The sequence below is a fragment of the Oryzias latipes genome, chromosome 16 (assembly GCF_053564925.1).
Source record: "Oryzias latipes strain Hd-rR chromosome 16, Olatipes_Hd-rR_3.1".
In the NCBI taxonomy this organism is placed as follows: domain Eukaryota; kingdom Metazoa; phylum Chordata; class Actinopteri; order Beloniformes; family Adrianichthyidae; genus Oryzias; species Oryzias latipes.
In genome coordinates, this window is record NC_136252.1 from 17,266,568 (window position 1) to 17,270,285 (window position 3,718).

At 48.9% G+C, this 3,718-nt stretch overlaps 1 protein-coding gene across 1 annotated transcript; it reads left to right on the forward strand.

The window, feature by feature from the left end:
* Positions 1 to 977: 977 nt before the first annotated feature.
* Positions 978 to 2,843, forward strand: LOC144984405 (uncharacterized). The gene is made up of 2 exons (XM_078932696.1): positions 978 to 2,120; positions 2,425 to 2,843. Exons 1-2 carry the CDS (start codon positions 1,545 to 1,547, stop codon positions 2,548 to 2,550), a joined length of 702 nt encoding a protein of 233 aa, XP_078788822.1. The 5' UTR covers positions 978 to 1,544; the 3' UTR covers positions 2,551 to 2,843.
* Positions 2,844 to 3,718: the final 875 nt, after the last annotated feature.

Below are 3,718 nucleotides of genomic sequence, written 5' to 3' on the forward strand. Positions count from 1 at the left end.
GGTTTGTCTAGGTTAACACAGCCACACCTGACACACACTTACTCAGGTGTCTTTTCAGCAGTCTCAGTTGGCAGCAGGAATCTGTGGAGAGTTCATTGGATCAGCTGTTAGGTGATGGGACTGAAGAAAAGGTGGACATGAGCCAAAACGGCTCAGGGCTTGGAGATAAACATGACAGAAAAGCTGTAAAGATACCTTAAATTTTCCTTTTTTCAAACACCTGAATGGGTAGTGTTTCTAGTTTTATCTAGTTTATCTTTAGTACTGATTGTGAGAAATAGACGTGTTTATTATTTTAACTTCTTAACATGGGATAATTTCAATAAATGTCAAAAAATGCAAAGAAAAGTTACACTTTGTTCTAAATCTAACTTATTATGTTTAATTTCGTAGGTGGTTGTATCTCTATTATTTCCTGGACCTTTAGGCAGAGTTCCAAAAGCCAGAAACATTCCACTCAAATAGCAGCAGAATGAAGACACAAAACTGAGCCACCGCGAGTTTCCTGTCATTTTACGTAAACTTTCATGTATCAAACAGACTGAAATACCCAGCCAAAATGGAGGACTGTGTCTCTTTTATAAAACTCCCATTGTTGTGCTCAGTTGTGAGGGAAACACTGATGCAACCCAGCTGTAAGCAAAGTGGTATCCCAATCTTTGAGATGAGTTCTATCCATGGATGTTTAAATATTGCTTTAGAGAGGATTTCAACAGTTTTAACATTTCACATCTATGCAACAAAGTCATTCAGAGTTTGAAAAACCTTGGAAAGAATTGTCACACAGCAGCTCAGCTTTTGGTCAATAAAGTCATTTTAGTTGTTCAAGTGATTTTCATAACTCCATCAATACAATGTTTCCTGAAACCTAATCCTGTATACATTGTTCTCATATAACAATGTGACTCCCGTTCTTTCTTATATGAGCATATAGACTATGGTGTTCGCACTGGACAAGCATAGAGGGAATTCTTTGTCACGGTTCCTCCGGCTGCTACTCCTCCCCTCCCTGCTCCTTCATTGGAACCAGCTGACCTGCATCATCTCATCACCTGGCAGACCTTCTTAAGGAGATCCATCCCAGCATACTACGCCAGTCCGTTATACTCACTCCGGTGATCACGCCTGGCCTCAAGTTAAGTTACCCTCGCTTTAGTAATCCTAGCTTGTACTTACCGTCTGTCTCACGTCTTCAGGTCTTCACTCCATTGGTCACGCTGGTTCCTCGCTCCACGCTGATTACATCATCCTCGACGTCCTCGCCTTGCCTCAAGCTTGTTACGCTGTCCTCAGCGTTCACGCCTCGCCTCAAGCTGATTACGCTGTCCTCAGCGTCCACGTCTCGCCTCAAGCCGGTCACGCCGCCCTCGGCGCTCCACCACGTCACGGACTGTGAACGCCGTCCTCGGCGCTCCACCTCGCCACAGCAGTTTCCTGCATCCACGACGTCCCCTGACTTCTATAATTAAAACATCCTGTTAAATACAACGCCTTCCTGAGTTTCTTCCGGGTTCCAGCATCTGGGTCTCCCTAGTAGTCCGATCATGACAGAACGGACTGGCCATTACCCAGACCCAGCTGACCCGGAGGGACTCCGCTTGGCCGTCACTCACCAAGGCATCGCTCTGGGACGGCAAGCCGAATCCCTCAACCAGATGGCCGCCGCCCAGCAGGATCTTTTCCGTCGCTTGGACGGTATTTCTCTGGCTCTGACGGATTTAACCTCCCGAGGACCTACTAACGCCTCAGCCAGCAACACGGGTTCCGCCACCGGAAGCCCGGGCCCCGCTGCAGACAAAGCAGCTCACGAAAACATCCGGCTCCTTCCTGAGCCTTTCCTGGGTGACGTAGGAGCCTGCGGGGGATTCCTCCTGCAATGTCGTTTGATCTTCCAGCAGGCACCTCGGCACTATCATGCAGACCACAGCAAAATCACCCTTATAGTGAACTCTCTCCGGGGTAAAGCGCTTCAATGGGCTCAGGCTTACCTGACCGCTAATCCCATCTCTCAAGTTCCTTTCGAACGCTTTTTAGGCGAGTTCCGGCTGGTTTTCGACCAACCCCGCAAGGAGGAGGAGGCCACCCGCCGACTGCTAGCCCTCAAACAACGCCACAGATCCGTGAGTGACCATCTAATAGACTTTCGGATTCTAGCTGTGGAGGCGGGTTGGCCGGATATAGCCCTTAAAGGGGTGTTCTACCAATCCCTTAATGACTCGATTAAAGACCATTTATGTTCGCAACCCGAGGCTAGCTCTTTTGAAGAGCTCGTCACCGCGGCCTTGCGGTCCGACGTGCGTCTCCGTGAACGTCATGCTGAGCGCCCCCGTCAAGACAAGAGACTCCTTACCAGTGCTTCTCCTCCATTCCCTGCTGCTAACTATGTTCATGTTATGTCTCACGATTCTGTCGGACTCTCCACAGAGGAACCGATGCAGATTGGACATTCTAAGCTCACCCCTGAGGAGCGGCAGAGACGAAGAGATGAGGGGGCGTGTTTCTATTGCGGCCAGACCGGTCACCTCGTTCATCAATGTAAGCTTCGTTTAAACTCCCGAACCCCCCGTTAGAAGGCAGGCCACGGGCGGGTCAATCTTCTCTCTCTACCGAGAGACCTTTTCTTTATTTACCTGTCAAGTTAAGTTTTTCTTCTAGTGTTTTTGAAGGTAGAGCCCTTATCGACTCTGGAGCTGAGCAGAGTTTCATTGATGACTGTCTTGTTTCTGAGCTTAACATTCCCACAGAACCTTTGGATATCCCTGTCAGGGCGGCCGGATTGGGTGGTCAGGTCCTCACTCACATAACCCACCGTACTAAGGCCGTTCGTCTCATCACGTCTGGTAATCATCACAAACTCATTCAGTTTTACATTACCAAGACCCCCCAGTCTCCCATCATTCTAGGGTTCCCCTGGCTTCGCGCTCACAACCCCCAGTTCGATTGGGTTAATCTCCACGTTACCAACTGGAGCACTACCTGCATGGCTAATTGTCTTCGTTCCGCCATACCCTCGGTTTCTCCTCGTTGTGATCCAGATCCTGAGGAGATCGATCTTTCTAGGGTTCCTCCGTGCTACCACGATCTTGGGGCTGTTTTCAGTAAGACCAGGGCTGGTTCCCTTCCTCCCCACAGGCCGTACGACTGTTCCATCGAACTAGTTAAAGGCGCTACGCTGCCTAGGAGGAGGCTATTTAATTTATCAGGCCCTGAGAAACTGTCAATGGAAAAATATATCCAGGAAGCCCTCTCGGCTGGTCATATTCGCCCCTCATCTTCTCCGGTCGGTGCGGGGTTCTTCTTCGTCCAGAAGAAGGACAGAACTTTGCGCCCATGCATTGATTACCGCGACCTCAATCAAATTACTGTTAAAAATAAATATTCCCTTCCGCTTATTGACTCTGCTCTACATTCTGTTCAGGACGCTCGAGTCTTTTCCAAGTTGGACCTCCGTAACGCTTATTATTTGGTTCGCATGAGGGAGGGGGACGAGTGGAAGACCGCCTTTAACACCCCACTCGGTCATTTCGAGTATTTGGTGATGCCTTTTGGGCTCACCAACGCTCCTGCTACCTTCCAGAATCTCGTTAACGATGTTCTTCGTGATTTTTTGAACCGCTTCGTCTTTGTTTACCTTGACGACATCCTTATTTATTCACGCGATCTGGATGAACACACCCACCATGTCCGCCAGGTTCTCTCACGGCTTTTAGAGAACCGA